This window comes from Mesoplodon densirostris, chromosome 3, assembly GCF_025265405.1.
Source record: "Mesoplodon densirostris isolate mMesDen1 chromosome 3, mMesDen1 primary haplotype, whole genome shotgun sequence".
Lineage (NCBI taxonomy): Eukaryota > Metazoa > Chordata > Mammalia > Artiodactyla > Ziphiidae > Mesoplodon > Mesoplodon densirostris.
The window spans coordinates 53,555,410-53,573,810 of NC_082663.1; the positions used below are offsets into that span (position 1 = coordinate 53,555,410).

Consider the following 18,401-nt stretch of genomic DNA (forward strand, 5'->3'; position numbering starts at 1 on the left):
ACCCCGTCATTACACAAGAGAACTTACTCATGTTGAGACCACAGGTTTTTTCCAAAAAGCACTAGTAAAATCCCACTGATTAGTAAACCAAACATAATTCCAAAAATAGTTATTAGACTATTTTGCATCAACTCAGCAAATAAGAGTAAGAAATTTTTTCTTCGGTATTTATGAATAGGAACTGTGGCTAACAGCATAAGAAATTAAGTCCTAGATAGGAAAAAAGCTCTTTATTTTACAAACTTCACAATATGCCAAAGAGGGCTTCAAACTTATTACGTGTACATCAAATTTTAATACACCAGGCCATATTTTCAAAGGGCTAAGAAAGCTCACTAGTCTTTTGTGAATGTATAGACCAATTTTGGCCTTTTTTTCCTAACGATAAAAACCCTGTCATCATCTACTTGTTCATTAAGCAAGAAGCCATTTTACATATATATATATTACCATTATATACTTCAACTTTTACCTTCCAACGAACACTTCTTGCTTTCATCTGTGAGATTTTTTTTTAATTTATGCCACTGTATTTCTTATAAATGACAGCATGAGGATCTTGCCAAAAAGGACTATCCTACTGCACATCTCAGTCACAATTTACACATAAAAATGAAGATTAACAAAATGAGCCTCTAATTTATCAAACTCTGTGCTATAATAAACTGGAGTTACATCAGGCTTTGGTATATTTTTCAGATTTTAAGGCAAACTGGGTAACAAAAGTAGATACAGCAATAATATCCATTCCAATTACTTCTTAATTGAAGTTAATTCACAAAATAACCTTCAGGTATTCTCTACGTAGAAAAAGCACAATTCAATAAATAAAATCTCAACCATACAACAAGCTGAATAATAAGAGGGCTCCTCTGCATCTCAGATATGCTATGTACCTTCAGAATAACTTCATTAATACATAAAGGTCAGATAAATCAACCACCACCAATACTGACTGATAATACAGTTGTAAGCAGAAATGTATCATTTGTTGTCACATAAAACCAACATTAGGTGAAAAACCATAGGTGTCTATTACTCAAGATCTTAAAAGAACTTAAGGTATCTGGTCCAGTGGTTCTGAATCCTAGATGCACATTAAAATCACTCTGGGACTGCAAAAAATATACTGATGTCAACTTACTCAGAAATGGGGGATTAAGTAGTTTTGGGTTTTTTTTTTTTAAGTCCTCAGTGATTCTAATATGTAGCCAGGAATAAGAATTGCCAATATCTCAGATTACAGATGATCCTGAAGGTTATTCTACAAACCTTTAAGATCAGTTCTCCCTTTCAGATCTATCTACCTATGGAAAAGTGAATTCTACATACTTCATCTGAATTTTTAGTAAACCCACTTTAGAGCATTTACACATGTTAGAATTTCAAACTTCAAGCACAGGGTAATTCATATCCCCCAGCGTTAATGGGGCTGTTGGAGACTTCTCAAAAGTGTTGACAGACCGTACTCCCAAAAGAGGAGGAGGCGGGTCAACCAATAATAGAGATCTGATTACAGTAGTAGTGCGATAGTGAAAAGCATACTTTACGGCCAGTCAACTCTGGTTCTGCTACACAGTGTTAACTGAAACCTGAGTCTCCTCACCTGTAAAACTGTAATCAACACTTACCTCCTAAACAGATATTAACGAGCTAAAATACCTAACTTAGTACCTGGCGATAATAACGGCTCAATTTCCTAAAAATAAGCTAATTAATGCCTGTTGGGCTTAACTAAAAACAGAGGGCCTGGGGAAAGACCAGCCCAGGTCACTCTCCGAGGCCCATTAGCTCCTTTTCACAAACGTCCCCGTTGGCGGCTCCAAGCAGAGGACTAGCGTGACCAGACCAGGTAACCTCAGGCCTGCTGGGATAAAGGTCCGGAGGTGAGGGATAGGCTTGTAAAGCCGAGAGGGGCCAGAGGCCGCGCATCCCGCCCAAAAAATGCCAGGGCCGCGGTGCTGCCGCCAGATCTCCGGGATAAACAGAAGGGAGGCCGATGGTGGAGAACAGAGCACGCAAGGTCCCTCACCTTCACCACGGCCGTCCCCCGGCTGCCCTGACGACCACTGTCTAGTCCCGCTCCAGGCTTGTTTACAACCAGGGTAGCCATCCTAGGAGGAGCAGCGCCGCAAAAGCAGCCCTCAAGGACTTCACCTGATGGGCGGGGTAGAGCCACCTACCCAGAAGCCTCGGCGCTCGCCGCTGGCGCACAGGCGCAGTACCACGCGGGGCGCTGCTGGGACGGTCTCTTCGCGCATCCTCCCGCCAGCCGCTAGGTGTTTGGGTTCGCAGGCCTGTGCGTGGGCACTTTGTTATTTTTTTATTGTTATTATTGAGGAGTCTGAAATAGATGGAAGGAGTAAAATTAAGAGAAAAAAGGAGGGATAAAATAAAAGTAAAGTTTTGGGGTGAAATTCCCGCTCCAGGAACGACCTCTTCTCCCCAACTGCAAAACGGACGGGGCGAGAGGGGACTACATGTCCCTGCATGCCCTGCGGCTTTTGAACTACAAGTCCCAGCATGCCACAACTATGTCATTTACTCTGCAATGTAGGTACTTGGGAGGCCGTGAATTGTCACCGAGGAGTGGTTTCTTGAAGTCGCGGTGTGTGATTGTGACTGGAAAATAGAGAAGTATTTTATGTATAGGTCTCTAAGAGGCAAGAGATGGCTTTGGTAAAAAAGCCGTTGGGTCCGTAAAGGACTTGGTAAGAAGAGAATTTAAGGCACCACCGGCAGAGAGAAACTTGGGAGTGTGTTTGACGCCCTGTCTTCCTGAACGTGCGCTTTTCTGTCTTCTTCCGAGCTGATTGACCCTCTTCAGCCCCCGTAGGCAGTGGGTCCAAAGTGCCGGTCAAAATGGAAGTGAATCCCCCCAAACAGGAGCACCTGCTGGCCCTGAAAGGTAAACTTTTGCGAACCCGACTCCCTTTAATCTGTTTTCTCCCTTTCTCTCACTAGTTCTCGAAGCCTTTGACACATAGACCTGGCCTCTGGGGTATAGGCCTCGTCCTTCTTAAACACTGTCAATGCTCGCCCTCCTGCTTGGTTCCTTGGCGCCGAGCGAAAGGAAACTATTTCTCCTCTTTGCTTTTTAGGTTTGAGAGCCCCCGTTAGATGGAATAGATACCTGCTAAATTACTTACTCTGTTACATGCTGCTCAGATTTTAGCCGCAGATGCTGACGTCCCCACCCTACCCGGGGAGAGCCTTGTGAACAGAGATGATTAACAGCGGGTATCTAAAGTGGTTTTTCCTTCTGTCTCTTGTCTCTTCATGCGGCAATGACAAAGTTACCAGGCTTCAGCTTCATCTGTGAAATTAGTCTAGCATTGTACCAAGGATTTAGAAGTACACAGTACTATAACATATAATTTAGGTTTGTTAAAACTCACTGTTTACATCAAAGTATTGTGTATAGGGGGAAATTCATGTCGGTTTGCATACACAGCAGACAGTTTTGAGTAAGTAAGATGATTTAATTGGATCATTATTTAGGGAAAATGAGCAGGGCATTCTTTTTCTGGAATTCCTGTTGTTTTGTGAAACCTTTTATTTGAAACGCTTTCAGCTTTATTTCATCGGTTTTCTACTACCGCAAATGCACTTATTTCTTGGATGCCCTACTCTGTGGTTATCAATATCTTCTTGGACTGAGCTGAAAAGATGCTCGATAGACATGTGAACTCAAGTGAATAGCACTTAACCTTCCTTGTGGGATCCATTTTGAGGGACGCTTATCCCCTTAGTTATGTTGTAAGCATCAAACCTTCCAGAAGCTCACCAGTTTCATTTGAAGCATAAAATCATATACTGATAGTTGGGGTTATCAGAACTGTCTCTGACTGTAGAACTAAGAAACTAAAATATTAACTAATGTAATAGCAATAGGACCTGTGAGCTTAGCCTGGACTGAAATGGCTTATTCCTGAAGAAAGAAGAGAAATTGTCATGTTCTTTATCTCAGACTCATATGTAGTATGTAAAATATATATTACTTAATTCTCAGAAGTTAAACTTTTTCAAGATCGCAGAGCTAGTAAGTGATTGAGGTAATATTTCAACACAAGGCCTTCATCTTTCCAAGACTCCATGTTTCCTCCTAATGAAGGAAAGAGCATTTTCAGATATCATTCCATTAGTAGTTTGATGGAAATTTAAAGCAGTTCTGTTAGCTGCTAGGTATCATTTTATACAAATTGGAAGCTATTAAATACAGTTAAATTCCAGTGATGTGGAGGCTAATTGCTGTAGTCCTTCTAGGCTGCTACAGTAGTCTTTCCCAGGTATCTTCTATTTCCCAAAACAGAAGGTTCCTGGAGAAGAGTATTTTAGCAACCTAAAAGGACAAGTGCTTTGAAATTCAGTGTTAGTTTCAACTTTCTTAAAGCTCTTTGGCCCCATTCTTCCCCACTGTTCTAGTTATCCAAGAGTTTTCACAAGTTTTAATTTTACCTATGTTGGATGCCAAATATATCAATTTGTATTGTCATATAAGTTTACTTTCATATGTATGTAAAGTATTAAGGAGCTCTCACAACATCAGTGTCCCTGGAATACAACACTGAGTAAGTTCAGACAACAATGAAAGAATTCTCAGTGGCATGTCTTAAAATGTGAAAATGTAAGGAAAAGGGAAGAAAAAAATAAAAACATTATTAATTCTTGAAAGAATATGCTATCTATATTTAGATCCATTTTAAAATTATGGATGTTAAGGATCACAGTCATTTATGAATTTGAGTTGCCATATCTGTCAGTCAGTGGACATTAACAGTAAGGAAAAGAATTATTATGAGATTGGTTACTTCTTTTGACTTTTCAGAGTCAGTGGTTAAATGAGTATTGTGACATCATGCCAAGGAGACCCCACTCACAGTCATCCCGGCAATGGGAGAACCTCCGTCAAGTAGTTCTCTAATGATTTTTGGAAGAAGGGATTTGACCTCTTGTTTTTTTTCTCCGGTAGCTAGGATTTGAAAGAGACTGCATTATGGCTCAGGCAACTTTGGGCCCGATTAGGAAACCTAACTTGAAGATCCTGGTAGGCTCCATTCTTGAGCCTGTGTACTGTATGCTGGAACTTATTATCGATGACTTAATTTCGGGCAACTTGAAGACGTCTGTGTTCTAAGAGGAAAAAAAGTAAGGCTCTAGTCTTCTTTTCTTCCTCCAAATTGGAATTCAGAAGCCATGCTACTAAGGTTTTGACACTGCTTAAGTGCCTCATTTATACAAATGAGACTTTGTCAGGAAACCATTTTCTAGCATGGTTAAAATGCAAAGTTAAACCATTTTCATGTTTTCAGTATTTACTACTGAGAATGAAATAAAATCATTAAGTATTCTGTCTATATATTTGTTTGGTAGAATTCATGTAATTTTAAAGTATAAAATGATCCATTTTCTTCAAAATAGATTAAAAATTACAATGATTTTCATTGTCCTCAATTCGCATGTCTCAAATTTTTTAGTATTATTACATTTTTGTTCATTATCTTCATATGAAGTATTTTAAAAATCACTAATTTACTTTTTGTTTCTGCTATAGTCTTAAGATTATTATTACCTAACATATTAATATCAGTACTTCCAAATCCATTATATCTCTTCAGTTAAACATGTTGACTACTAGCAGTTTTAGGCTGAAAGGATATGATAGGGCATCTAATCCAGATCCCTTATTTTGGTAAGAGAAAGGATTTCCAGTTTTGCGGATTACATTCACATTTACCAATAGCACTTTGGTAAAATATCATATTGGAATTGGTTTGTTTTTTTCTTTTTTTCCCTGCCTATCTGTATATAGGCTATCCCTACCATATCTTATTCTTTGCAATACTTCCACTTTAGGTCCTGTTTCCCTCTGATTTGGAAAGAGAGAGAGTCTTGTAATTATAAATTGCATTCTAGCTCTGAGGAGCTCAGCTAAGCAAATATTCTCTTCATTAAGAGTAACTGGATTACTGCAGAATGACTACAGAAGTAATATTACATTATCGACCATATGAGAGTGAAACCACACAACTGCCAAAAATTGCAGAGAAAGCAATTCAAGACTTTCCCACACGTCCACTATCAAGATTTATTCCTTGGTTTCCACGTGATGGGTCCAGACTTCCACTCAAACCTAAACGATTACCACCTGTGATTTCTGAAGAGGCAACTGAAGATGTAAGACAGTACTTAACCATTTCAGAACATGATATTAAATTGCAGAGTTATGATTGCACAGTAGATCTACTGGAGTTTCAACCTAATTTGAAAAAAAAGAAGCACTTAATCCGATCACACACACTGAATGAACAGACTAATTCTGGAAGTCTGGATAAACAATCAGAAAAAGGAAAACGACACAAGAAGAGGTCTTGGAGTGTTTCACTTCCCAGCAGTAATTGTACTGAAAATATTTTTCCTTTGTCCGAAAAATTGCAGGATAGTTTAAAAGCACTAAATTTGCACTCATTTTATAGAGCAAGATGGACAATAGAGCACACTATTTGTAACAACCAAACTCTGGAAGACATTTGGGAAAAACTCAATCGAATTATCAGGTGCAATGAACTTCCGTCTTGTAATGCTACAATTCAGAGACATTTAGGCCAGATATGGGTGTTCTGTGATGTTATGTACTGTGAATATGTGGGAAGTCTTCTTAAAGGAAGATTAGCTCTTACTGGGAAGATTAACTTATTTGTGCATAAATATGGTCTTATTTTTAGTATGTAATGAATTCCACTAATTGTCAAAAAGAAAAATATTCTGAATGAACTGAGTAGGAACTGAAACAGATGAATAAATTTTTAATTGTGTGGTAATATATGTACAGTTTGTATCTCAGAAATAAATATCAGGTGAATTCCTAGGCTTGTCACTTAAGTCAGGAACTTTCTGTGTTCTACTTTGAGCAGCCTTCTTTTAAATGAATTGTGATAACTTATTATTTTTACTGAATTTAAAGGTAAAATGTTCTATTCCTTTTGTTCTGTTACTTTTCCAGTGGTTGAATTAGATATTCCTATGAATTACAGTGACTAGTTTGGATTTTGGTAAATCCCCAAAATCTAATTTTACAGTATTTTTTCTTTACTCACCTAAAGTGTAATGATTTTTTTAAAAATAAAACTAAAACCAGTTCTGTTGGGAATGGTATTCAAGTGCCATGAATGTGGTATTCAAATTGAGAGACCAGCCCAGATTCTGCCAATATTTCCAAAGATATGTAATAGACAATAGTTGATGTGTTGTTCTGAAACAAAAGTATAAAATGTATAATTTGTCTAAGACCATAGTATATCATTAAGGCAATAAGCTCTTTTGAAGTAAAGTATCAAATATGGGTAAGAGATCAAGTTATTCTTTATTTAATACAGATAATTCAATCTTAATGACTGTTATTGCTGATTACTAATGCTCTGGTTCTTGGAGTCATGGGTTTCCCATAGCAAAATATTGTAAATTGGGTTTACACATCATTTTATACAAATATTCAAAGTGATTATATAATAAAAGTTTTATTTAAAAGTATATTTATTTAACAAATTTGAATGCGTACCATGAGCTAGGTACTAGAATAAAGTAGGAAAGGAGACAAACATGGATCCTGCCCTCACAGAGCTAACATAGAGTCACAATTCTTAAGTAGTTAAACTACATCCCTGAAAAAAAACCCTGTAAGACTGTACTCATTAGGAAGGCAGAAACACATTTGCCTTGTGGCACAGTGCCTGGCATGGTAGGGGCTCAATACTACATGGTAAATGTGCCCTCTGGGGGGTTTCTCATAGCCTGAGCTGGCTGAGGTTCCTTAAAACATAAGGAGTCTATTTTTTAACTAAAGAGGTTATCTTTTCTAATTAGGTTTCACACTATCCAAACACTGTTTTCTTTTTAACTTTTAATACCTTTCTTTTGTCTCAAATGCGACTGCTCTGTAGAAAATAATCATCATGTGCATGAATGCTTCCAAAAGTCTTTAAATGAAAAATCACCAGGTGTAGAGGGAGTTTCCAAGGTAACTTCATCAGTAATTACTTCCTCTTTCATTCATTATTCATCTTACTTTTCAATCAAGAGTGCTGGAGAAAAGTCAAGAAGTTATTCATTATTACCAGCGAGCTTTGCAAATAAGAGTTGGCTAATGTTATTAGGCAGTCATAAATGGTGGATTTGGTTTTTTTTGTTGTTCAGGTCTTATTTAGCATTAGGTTGCTAATCAAAGGTTAATAGTTAGGTAATCATAAGACAGGGTCACTTACATAGACCACAGCATTTCTTTTATGATACGTTTTTATTATTTTGAAATGATTATACACAGAACTGAAAATATTCTTATATTTTCTTATGGGCTTCTTATGAGCAGTATTTTAATTCAAGAATCACACATTAAAAAGAGCTTCTTTGTCTTCATATGTGGCAGATTTAAATTTCTCTAATTTACTCTGTATAAATTGCTTTCTACCCCTCTGAGAAACAATGAAAAGGTGAATCAGAACTGGGAAAATGAAGACTGAGTTTTACTGCAACTAGTGCCGTGATCTTAAAGGAAGAAGCGATTCATTTCTCATCTACCTGGACAATGCTTAGGCAGTAATTAAGGGCTAAGAATTTAGAATCCACTGCCATGCCTTTGAAGCCTTCTTAGAGTATTGAGAACCTTAGGACTGATGATTCTAGCACTAGCTAATAGTAGAGCTCACCAGTATTTCTGGGTTCCACAGTTAAGTCACAGACATGAATAAATTGGGGAAACAAAGACATATGCAGGAAGGTGAATCTGAGGGCATTTGGTAAAATGCCGAAGCGTTTACTCTAGGAAAGTGGCAACAGTGCCATAATTTTATTTTTCCCTGACAAGCTATCCACTTTCAAATAAATGTTAACTCAAATTCTAAGAAAGAAGATGTGAAGGGCATCACATGAATTTAACTAAATTATTTGCCAACTTAGCAAATAATTTAAAAACCGTTTTTTGAAAATTTCTAAGATGAGCTCCTGCATAATGATTCACTTTGATTTAATCTGCTCAAAATGCCCCAGATTATTCCAAGGTTCACAAACTTGAATGCCTTCAGGAACTAGAAAAGTAAGACTATAGAATGTGGTAAGGACTCTGAAAGTGAAGAAGATTTGACATAATTTTTTTTAATGTTGTGGCCAAGCAAAATGTATATGTAAGTTGAACTGGCCTAATTCATTGGTTTATAACCTCAAGCCTATCTTTTTTTTAATTTACTGAAGACTTTAAAAAGTTTTTTTATAAGATTTTAGATGAAACCTGAATTTCATAAGTAAATCAAATGTCTGTATTTTGTGAGTTCCACTGAGAGTGTTTCTACACATGGCACTAACTATGCATTGTGTGTAGTGAATATCTGTCACTCAACTAAAAATCACATATTCTTTTTTGCCTCTTTAATTTTTGAGCAAGAACCTGCTTTAACATTGAAGACTGGATACATAATTACCATTTAATAACCAGTGCTTTGTTGTTTTTCTGCCAGTTTTTTTTTAAAACCCTGTGTTTTGTTGATATTTGTTCTTTTCTAACATTGTGTTTAATTTTTGAGTTTCATTAATTCATTATAAGACAGGAAATACTAAGGTTAAATCTATACTTGATATGGACATACTTTGGATCATCCTTCAAGGAAGGAGATAGTTTTTTGTTTGTTTGTTTTTAACATCTTTATTGGAGTATAATTGCTTTACAATGGTGTGTTAGTTTCTGCTTTGTAACAAAATGAATCACCTATACATATACATATATCCTTGTATCTCCTCCCTCTTGCGTCTCCATATTTTTTTTTTTAGATTTCATATATATGTGTTAGCATACGGTATTTGTTTTTCTCTTTCTCACTTACTTCACTCTGTATGACAGACTCTAGGTCCATCCACCTCACTACAAATAACTCAATTTCGTTTCTTTTTATGGCTGAGTAATATTCCATTGTATATATGTGCCACATCTTCTTTAAAGGAATGAGATAGTTTTATGTTACAAATTTGGCTTTCTCAGTTTGTGTTTCAAAATCTGCAGTATGACAAATTGTGCTTTTTAGTAATTTTCTTTGCTTCCACAGGATGATAGTATTTCTTACCAACTGCTATCCCCTCTTGCTGATTTTTTTACCCTCTTTTGAAAATAGGAAGAAAACTGGTACTTTAAATACCAGCTTGGGATGTTTTTATTTTATTTTTTTATTTTTTATTTTTTTTAAAGGTGTGTGTATTTTATTTTATTTATTTATTTATGGCTGTGTTGGGTCTTCGTTTCTGTGCGGGGGCTTTCTCTAATTGCGGCGAGCGGGGGCCACTCTTCATCGCGGTGCGCGGGCCTCTCACTATCGCGGCCTCTCTTGTTGCGGAGCACAGGCTCCAGACGCGCAGGCTCAGTAATTGTGGCTCACGGGGCTAGCTGCTCCGCGGCATGTGGGATCTTCCCAGACCAGGGCTCGAACCCATGTCCCCTGCATTGGCAGGCAGATTCTCAACCACTGCACCACCAGGGAAGCCCGGGATGTTTTTATTTTTAATGGAGGGTTGTTCTTTACCCACCCTCTACTGTCTCATCCCCTAGAAAACCATAGCATCAGTAAAAACTAAGCTTTAAAGGACTTTTGTACATAATGGAAGTTTGAGCATATAATAAGCAAATAAGCTGGCTACACGTCTAGGTGAATTAAGAACACTTTTTTTTGATCACTGCAAATTTATGTTTATTTTAATTTGTTTACTTTTTACTATTAACTGAGTATAACTTTCTTTTTTAAAACATTTTTATTAGGGTATAAAATTTTTATTGGGGTATATAGTTGATTTACAGTGTTGTGAAGAACACTTTTTAAAAAGTGTTTCAGGGGCTTCCCTGGTGGTGCACTGGTTGAGAGTCCACCTGCCGATGCAGGGGATGTGGGTTCGTGCCCCGGTCCGGAAAGATCCCACATGCTGAGGAGCGGCTGGGCCCGTGAGCCATGGCCGCTGAGCCTGCGCGTCCGGAGCCTGTGCTCCGCAACGGGAGAGGCCACAACAGTGAGAGGCCCACGTACCGCAAAAAAAAAAAAAAAAAAAAAGTGATTCAGGATTCCCTTGAGAGTGTATTTCCTCTTTATTAAGATTTGGTCTCACCTGAAATGAAAAAAAAAAGAGAGAGAGAGCACCAATTGGTGTTAAAATTGAGCTTAGAGTCTTGAAAGATTGTGAAAAAAACTGTTTCCTATGTGTCATTTTCAGAACACCTTTTTATCCCCTGCAGATTGTACTTAATTTTAATGTTTTCCTGGTTAAAAGTAAAAGTGAAAGAGGTTTGAAACACTTCCCCATTCACTCCCCCACCCACATCATTGATATGTAGCTGGTTAATGTTCTGTTTGAAATAGAGTTGGACTTGGAATACCCATGAGATGTTTCTAATAAAGCATGACATTCCAGGTTTATGACCCTGGGCTTATAATTAAGAATAGGGAAAATTATTTTTGAGCAAAGTGAAGCCTGTGGCCATCTATTTAATATAACATTGTTTAATGGCCTCAGTTCTTGAAACTTTACATCTTCAAAAATACCACTTACTTTAAGAGTTTGGTGAGGCGTTAATACTATGTGCCAGAACCTGTGTCAAGCACCGAGCCCACAAAACTTAACATGATACATAAGAGCCTAAACTTCAAGGAGTTTGGATAGGAGTGCTATAAACTTATAAGTGAATAAACGTAATTCATGATAAATACAAGGTGCTATGAGAGAAACAGGGTGACCTGTTACTTCTTTTCTGAGAAAGATGACATTTAAGCTAAGACCAAAATGAGAAAGGCACTAAATTTGATATGAATGATATAGCTATTTAATTAGTAGTTAGGTGGTACATTTTTACATACATTAACGAATACCACATGTTGTGCACTAACCATTTAGATCATAGTCTTTAAAGATTTGAGTTTTGAGTTGAATGAACATCTTAATAGACAATAAAGAAACAGTCTTCTGGGATTCATTTTCTGAAATGTTTTATGACTTTGTATGATTTTTACTTCTATATTTTTGTCTTTATTTTGATGTGGTCAAATGTCAATCTTAACAAAAAATTGAGAAAGATTTTTTAATTAGAATGTCCTATCCCCACTAGACTAGGTTTAATTTTCACTTTTTCTAGTTTTCTCTTGTTTAATTTTTATCCAACTATTTAATACATATGCAGCTTGATATTTGAAATGAATTTGTAAACTAAATTTCATTTTTCCCAGATAGTGAACCAGTTGTCCTAGCACCTTATAATGTTGATTTGTTTTTGCTGCATCCTAATAATTTTTTTAAAATTATCTAGCATGTCAGTATGGTCTTGTATTAATAAGCCAATTAGTTGATTATGGACTTAAATGTTTTACTACATGTTATGTCCAGTTTTTTATGTCCAGTTTTTTATCATTGTTTCCTATTAATTTCTATAGCTTATTTTTATTTATTTGTTTTTCTAGATAAACTTTAGATACATTCTGTCATGTTCCGAGTTTTGGTTGGAATTTTATAAACCTACACATTAACTGACACTTTCATAATTTTTACAAAGAATTGATATTACTTAAAGGGCCACTTACTGAACTTCAGTGGCCTGTGATTATAACCAAGGAATAAAGTTAACAAAAATCCTTTTGGCATAAAATTATTGTTTCATATTCAGAATGGTGCATCTAAATTCTTGTCCCTATCAGACTAACATTGGTTAATATTTTGTTGATATTGTTTACAATGAAGTCATTCAAGATTTTTTAAAGCCTTATTCTTGTAATGTACCATAAGCTTTGAAATTATTTTATTTTCTACTTTTTGTATAATGAGCCGTATTTCATTTGCATTTAATTTTTATAATTCATTAGGTTGTAAATAAAAGCAAAATTGTTCTTTCTTTTTGTCATATATAAAATTCTTTTTGTTATATTCTAACAATTTTATTAGTAAATCATTGCTGTGTAATAATCTTAGGAAATACTTATATTGTTCAGGAAGTATTTAAATTATATTTTATACTAGTATAAAATTGATGAATACCATACATTCAACTTGCGAATACTGGCATAAAATGATATTAATATTTTCTTTCTTTCTTTCTTTCTTTCTTTCTTTTTTTTTCTACTTTCCCAATTCACAGTGATGCGGTTGACTAAGCCTACTTTATTCACCAATATTCCAGTAACATGTGAAGAGAAAGACTTGCCTGGTATGACACATGCTTTATCCTACTTGCACCTAGGGAAAAGATGAAACCTGGATTGCCTTACCTTGGAATAAGCCTAACCTTGCCAATCTTATGCTAACTCTTTGCTGCATTATTTGTTGCCTGTTTTTGTACGTGTGAATGGTGGCCATCTGAGTAATAGGTCTCGGTCATAACCTATACATCAAAATACTATTGATATCCCACGGCAACTAGAGACTTTTATTTTAGTTTTAGTAAAAATACATTCCTCGTAATGACATTATTAATATTTCAATTATCCTCAAATGTCCCATCAATGTATGTTAGCATTCCCTTTATTTAAAAATCATTGGAGCTTTCTATATATCTCATGACCTGCATTTTCCTTTGTTCCTAAAGTGTTCATTTTCTGTAGAAACAGAATTTTTTTGGCATGCATTTGTTGTAGTGAAGATTAGATTAATATATTAAATATAATTTTTGTTATGAGATTATTTTTTTAAATATCTCTCTCAGCTGTTTCTTCACATAAATAAAAGTTATTTACAAGGTAGGTGTTAGAATTTGATGTTTTTCTGTTTCTACAGGAGACCTCTTTAACCAGCTCATGAGAGATGATCCTTCAACTGTAAATGGTGCAGAGATTTTAATGTTGGGAGAAATGTTGACTTTACCACAGAATTTTGGGTAAGAATGATATGTTCACATTAGAAACACAACAACAGTCTGAAGCCATTACAAATCATGTTTTCAAAAAGTAACTGTGGGATGGGAAAATGCTCATGATACATGTATGTGGCTGAAAACAAAAAAAAGTTTTACCAAAAGTATACTATGTGATTCTGGGGGGTTTTTTTAATTAAAAAAATAAGATGCATACCAAAATATTAACAGTGGTTCCTAGGGTGGGAGAATTTTAACTTTCTTCTTTAGATCTTATTATATTTTTTAATGCCTACATATTCCTTTTATTTTAACTGATTTAATCTCAGTGTCTTTCAGAAGCAGCTCTTTTATTCAACATTACAGCCGTTTACCAACTTAAGTTATTGGACTTGTCAGCTCATTAGGAGTTCTAAATATTTTATTCCTTCTCTTGCTCTTAGCTATTCTCTTACTCTAGATTATTACTGAGCTAGAAGTCCCTGGTTCCATTCTGTTTGCAACTGAGACAATTTGAGACCAAAAGGAATTTTTCAGGTTTTTTCAAAAGGTTTACAGAATGTGGTCATTGACTAGTGTCTTGAAAGCTTAGAAATATATTCATGTAAAAAACGTATTCATATTAAAATATTTTTATAAATATATCTACATATATTTATATGTTTATATGCATTATATATATAACATATACTTAGAAAGTAATGCCACTAGTCATTATTTTTATTAGAATGACTTAGAAAAATAAAATAAATTGGTAAAAAATACTCTGAGAGAAATGAGGTCATAAGAATAGAGAAAATAAAATACTCTGAGATCAATAACTTGGCCTCTTCTAGATTCGGGGCATAAGTTATTTCAAAAACTGCTAGCCTCCTCAGTATCAAATCTTCAGACTCTTAACATGGATCTGATTTCAATGACTTATTTTTAGGAGGGCTGGCAGTTTTGGCAGTAGTTGAGGGTCAAGATATATAGCATGTTTTATAGATTAAATCTGTATTTTTAATTGCACTAGGTAATGAGTGAGCAGCCTAGTGTAAACAAAGAAATATTGAAATAATATTTCATCTGATCTCTATCCTTTAGTAATTTCTCCATTTGACGTTCTCAGTGGTGCACAAATAGAAGATTTATGATAAAAGTTGAATGGATTTCTGCCTAAAAATTTATTTTATTTCACAGGAATATATTTTTGGGAGAGACCTTTTCCAGTTATATCAGCGTTCATAATGATAGCAATCAAGTTGTAAAAGATATATTGGTTAAAGTAAGTGGCATTCTTATTTGGGAGAATTTTTTTTAACTTTTTAATTTCTCTTATGTTTTGAAACTTCATTAAAATGCCTGCTTGATACTGGACTTTTTAATTGTCATTAATAACAAGTATTAATTGAACACCTAAAGTCCTAAGATATGCTGTGTACAGAATCATTTTTCCTTATCCTCAAAATTTGTGATGGCTTGGATGAGAAAATGTACCAAAGGTAAATAACACTTTAAATTTTTGTTAATAATTTGTGATTAACATAATAAAATTTGAAAGAGGAGGAAAGATCACTGGGGATTGCATCATTCAGGAAGGCTTATTGAAGGAGAGGGAGCACAAGAGGATCTTGAAAGAATGGCAGGATTTAGAAGAAAAGACAAAGAGGGACATGGTAATCGGAAGCAGAGACATAGGAATACGTAATGTGTTCTTGTAGCAGTGAACAGAATTCACTTAGTAAGAGTAGGTAAGGTTGTAGAGATATGTAGTAGCCATACAGTGGAGCATCTTAAAAGCAAGACTAAGGCTACGGTTATTTTAAGACAGTGTGCAGTCAGTGGAGACTTTTGAGCAGAGGTATTCAGGCTATGTTGGAAGACTGTCATGAAAGCATTGTATGGGATGGTTTGTAGGAAATAGGCCAGTTAGAATATTCTTGCAGTTTTGAGAAATCAAGAGAGAGAATATGCTAGCTCAGTTAAACAACTGGAAATTTATTCCCAAAAAGAAAGGGCATAAAAAAAGGAAAAATTCATTGTATGTTGTTGAAAAGTGGTCAAAGCTGTCTTCCAGTGGTGAGTTTAGGTCACTAGAGCATTGCCTATGGAAGGGAAAGGGAAGTCCAGTTAGAATGAGATTGAAAAATGATCAGCAAGTACTAGAATTGAAAAGGATCTCGGAGAGAAAATATTCCAAGTTCCGTATATGACCCAACTTCCAGAAACTGGATGCAAATTTTTGCATACATGTACATATGTTTGTCACTCTATGGTTAGGGTTTCTGCCTTTCATTAGATCAGGAGTTGGCAAACTACAGCGTGCAGGCCAAATTTGATCCATTGCCGGTTTTTGCAAGACAGTATGAAGCTATGCTAAGAATGAGCTAAGAAAGGTTTTACATTTTTAAATGATTGAAAAGAAACAAAAGCTTATTTTGTGATGTGAAAATTATATAAAATTCAAATTTCAGTCTGTAAGTAAAATTTTATTGACACATAGCCACACTCATCCGTTTATGTATTATTTGTGGCAGATTTCAAGCTACAACATCAGAATTGTGTAGTTGCAACAAACTGTATGACCTGCAAAGTCTAAAATATTTGCTATCTGACCTTTTAAAGAAAAAGTTTGCTGACCTCTGCATTTGATTATGAAAAGGACTGACTTTCAGAACTTCGAGAATGTATATTTTTTTCCTGTCATACAGTTGGCATTCAGTAAATGTTGAATTTATTTTTGTAAGATGAATAAATCAGCAAATGTGTGTAATTTAAGTCAATGTTAAAAAGAACAAATATTACCATAGTGTATTTCTTATAAAATATGTGATTATATTTCTGTGGGCTCTGCTCAGTTTTAATTTCTATAAAGGCAGTGGTGTTTGGCATAATAACAGAGATAGCTAATGTTTATTGAGCAGTACAGTGCCCACCAAGAGTCTTCTTACTCTTAACTAAGAACTAGCATTTTGTTTATCATTTTACAGACTCCAATTACATATAACTTGGCTCTTCTTTGCCTGCTTTTCTTTAGTTCCCCTTGGTAAATTTTCATTACAATCTATATTTCCTTGGGTGCTTTATAATTATCTCCAAATGTTTTTTCGAGGGTATTTAATTCACTTTGAATATGTGTTGCAGTTTTCTTCTTTTTCACTATTGGTTTTGGGTGGCAGTTTGGATCAGTGAATTGTTTAAATTATCATTGTGTGGTCTTTTTTAATAGTATTTTTGTATGGATTAAGACTGTTGCTAGCTTTGCATTCTGGGAAATGCAGTTTGGGGTGCTTTGATATTCTTAGTTCAAGAATACTCTCTTAGAGCCTTGCAAGCAAAGTGTCGTTCCTTTATCCGGTGGCTTTTGGGAGGGTGGTGGAAGAAGAAATGGTTGAGTGTTCCTCAGTTTTTCTCTTTCTTTTAAGTGACAGCATCCTCAACTTTCTCCTCCTGCTTCATTTTCTCTTCACTGACAGTGTCCAAAAGATTCTTCTCCTTTTTAACTCTCTTCTTCCCCTGAATTGTTATCTTTCCAGAATTGCCTCTTCACCATTAAACATACTGTTGTATCTCCTGTAGGCTGTGCTCTCATCTTCCAGTAATGCACTTTCTCAGTATTTTGACACTTAGGATAGACTTTGTCTTTCTGGCAGTACTTTTCATCATTCTCAGGCCTGTCTCTACCTTCTTTTTCTCTCTTAAGCTCAATTTTTCATGAACTTCTCTTGTTCTTTGCAAAGGCTCATGACAAGAGCATGAGAAATAGCTTGCAGAAATTTGAAGTTTAGACATTTGCTGCTCTCTAGCTATACTAACACTGAGTTTGTATAGTTTTTAAATTTTATTTATTTATTTGAGGATGACTCAGGAGATTCAGTTACTCTACTGCCATTACTTCAGCTACTCAGAATTCTGCTCTCAAAAGTTTAATTTTTTATAGCTCTTGGAATTTTGGAATGTGGAAAAGAGATTATGAATCGGTACTCTTTTAATTCCTTTACTGACATCTTAGTGTTGTTTTTGAGAATAAAAATGCTATATAATCTATCATGTTTAACTGGAAACCACTAGGGGGTTTTTTGTTTGTTTTTTAATTGAAAAATAATTTTCAGCAATAAGTCTGAAAACCTTAGCATGCTACCAAAAAATGAAGTGTTCTATAAACAAAAGATAGCGTGGTGTACCATAAATAAAAAAATAGTAGGGACTTCCCTCATGGTGCAGTGGTTGGGAGTCCGCCTGCCAATTCAGGGGACACAGGTTCGAGCTCTGGTCCGGGGAGATCCCACATGCTGGGGAGCAACCAAGTCCACGAGCCACAACTACTGAGCCCGCGTGCCACAACTACTGAAGCCCATGTGCCTAGATCCCGTTCTCTGCAACAAGAGAAACCACTGCAATGAGTAGCCCACGCACCACAATGAAGAGTAGCCCCCGCTTGCCGCAACTAGAGAAAGCCCACGCACAACAAAGACCCAACGCAGACAAAAATAAATAAATAAATGAATTTATTTTAAAAAAGATAACTTTAAGGGTTCCCTGGTGGCGCAGTGGTTGAGAG

The 18,401-nt window shown here is 35.6% G+C and overlaps 3 protein-coding genes across 6 annotated transcripts in view; 2 read left to right on the forward strand and 1 right to left on the reverse strand.

Moving 5' to 3' along the window:
- Window positions 1-2,172, reverse strand: part of TRIM23 (tripartite motif containing 23) — a 38,265-nt gene extending 36,093 nt beyond the window's left edge. The window contains exon 1 of the mRNA XM_060092950.1: window positions 2,033-2,172. Coding sequence (XP_059948933.1) covers window positions 2,033-2,113 — 81 coding nt within the window. The 5' untranslated portion in view covers window positions 2,114-2,172. The remainder of the gene's footprint in view (window positions 1-2,032) is intronic.
- A 308-nt stretch (window positions 2,173-2,480) lies between these two features.
- TRAPPC13 (trafficking protein particle complex subunit 13) overlaps window positions 2,481-18,401 on the forward strand; it is a 35,213-nt gene continuing 19,292 nt past the window's right edge. For 2 of the 4 annotated variants that reach the window (XM_060092951.1, XM_060092952.1), the window contains exons 1-4: window positions 2,823-2,908; window positions 13,148-13,216; window positions 13,783-13,882; window positions 15,041-15,125. In XM_060092951.1, coding sequence (XP_059948934.1) covers window positions 2,863-2,908; window positions 13,148-13,216; window positions 13,783-13,882; window positions 15,041-15,125 — 300 coding nt within the window. In that variant the 5' untranslated portion in view covers window positions 2,823-2,862. Of the gene's footprint in view, window positions 2,554-2,822; window positions 2,909-5,058; window positions 5,149-13,147; window positions 13,217-13,782; window positions 13,883-15,040; window positions 15,126-18,401 lie in introns of those variants that run through there. The other 2 variants (XM_060092955.1, XM_060092953.1) reach the window with 2 other exon arrangements.
- SHLD3 (shieldin complex subunit 3) lies at window positions 5,062-7,016 on the forward strand. The gene is made up of 2 exons (XM_060092961.1): window positions 5,062-5,148; window positions 5,857-7,016. Exon 2 carries the CDS (start codon window positions 5,977-5,979, stop codon window positions 6,730-6,732), a length of 756 nt encoding a protein of 251 aa, XP_059948944.1. The 5' UTR covers window positions 5,062-5,148; window positions 5,857-5,976; the 3' UTR covers window positions 6,733-7,016.